This window comes from Aplysia californica, unplaced genomic scaffold (genome assembly GCF_000002075.1).
Source record: "Aplysia californica isolate F4 #8 unplaced genomic scaffold, AplCal3.0 scaffold00384, whole genome shotgun sequence".
Lineage (NCBI taxonomy): Eukaryota > Metazoa > Mollusca > Gastropoda > Aplysiida > Aplysiidae > Aplysia > Aplysia californica.
The window spans coordinates 26435-27739 of NW_004797654.1; the positions used below are offsets into that span (position 1 = coordinate 26435).

General features: G+C 39.6%; 1 protein-coding gene across 1 annotated transcript in view; it reads left to right on the forward strand.

The window, feature by feature from the left end:
* Positions 1-394: 394 nt before the first annotated feature.
* The window catches only part of LOC101859425 (G-protein coupled receptor GRL101), a gene marked incomplete at its 5' end in the record, with an annotated part of 40138 nt that continues 39227 nt past the window's right edge, over positions 395-1305 (forward strand). Inside the window, 1 exon segment of the mRNA XM_005103651.3 lies at positions 395-472. Coding sequence (XP_005103708.2) covers positions 421-472 — 52 coding nt within the window.

Sequence of the window (1305 nt, forward strand, 5' to 3'; positions counted from 1 at the left end):
ATTTTTTGTTTGTGACTGCGTTAATTACTTCAGAAATATCATGGTAAGGATGCTTATGATGCTGATGTTGATGATGATGCTGATGATGATGATGATGATGATGATGATGATGATGATGATGATAATGATGATGATGATGATGATGATGATGATGATGATGATGATGATGATACTGCTGCTGCTGTTGCTCTTGCTGCATCTGCTGCTGCTGATAATGATGATGATGACGATGATGATGAAGATGATGATGAAGATGATGACCTTCATCATGAAGCATGACGACAATCTGTGGTCCGTACAATGTATAAATTAAACCCTTAATTTCCTGCATCTTCTAGTCCATAAAAATGTTATTTTATTCTCTAATTAAAGGCGTTCTTTTTTTAACCCCCAGGTAATCCGCTGCATTATTTTGTCAAGATGTTACGCTCTATATGGATCCTGTACCTGTTCGGAATGTTTTTCATTGAAGGTAAGGCCAACTAGAGTTTTCCTTTTGGTCTATGTTCCCTGCATTTTCTGTTACTGTTTTTCTTTTTTTTTAATTTTCCTTTTTATCCTTCTCCTCTTTTCTCCTCTACCCTCTTTTTAATGTATTCCTTCTCTTTCTGTTAATTCCGTCTTTCTCCTTCTCTTTTTTCTGGCCTTCATCTCCCTCATTATTCGTGTCTCTCTTAGTCTTCAACTGTTCCCATTCCTCATCTTGCTTTCCCTCCCCTCTTTCTTTTACTTCTTTCTTCAACTCCTCTTTTCCTCACGTACCATTTACCTCAGTCTCCATCTAGTCCAAATCTCCTCTTTCTCTTTCTCCTCATCTCTCTTTCTTCCCCCCCCCCTTTTCTCTTTAAGGTCTTTCTTGCACTCATCCTCCTCTTCTTGTCTTTTTCAGCCTCAATTTATTCCTCCTTCTCCTTCGTCACCTCTTTGTCTTCCTCCTCTTGAATCCCTTCTATTTCCCCTTCTTCTGAAGACCGTCGCGAGTAGACAGACAGAAATATTCGTCGATAAAATTTTTAATTTTAAGAAAAGTATTATGATTTCTCTCTAAAGATACTCTTAGAAGCCTGGTACTCTTCCCCCTTCCCATCCTCTTTTCCTTTCTCAACATCACTGACGCTTGTCTCATCTTCTCCTGCTCCAAATTCATCTCGTTCCTTCTCCTCTTCTTCCTCCTTTTCATACCATCTTCTTCTCTTTTTCCTTCTACTCACCCTGATCTTTCTTCTTATCTCCACCAATCTCCAACTCGTCCTACTTCTCCCAGTTTTCTTCCTCCTCCTCCTCCTCCTCCTCCTCCTCCTCCTC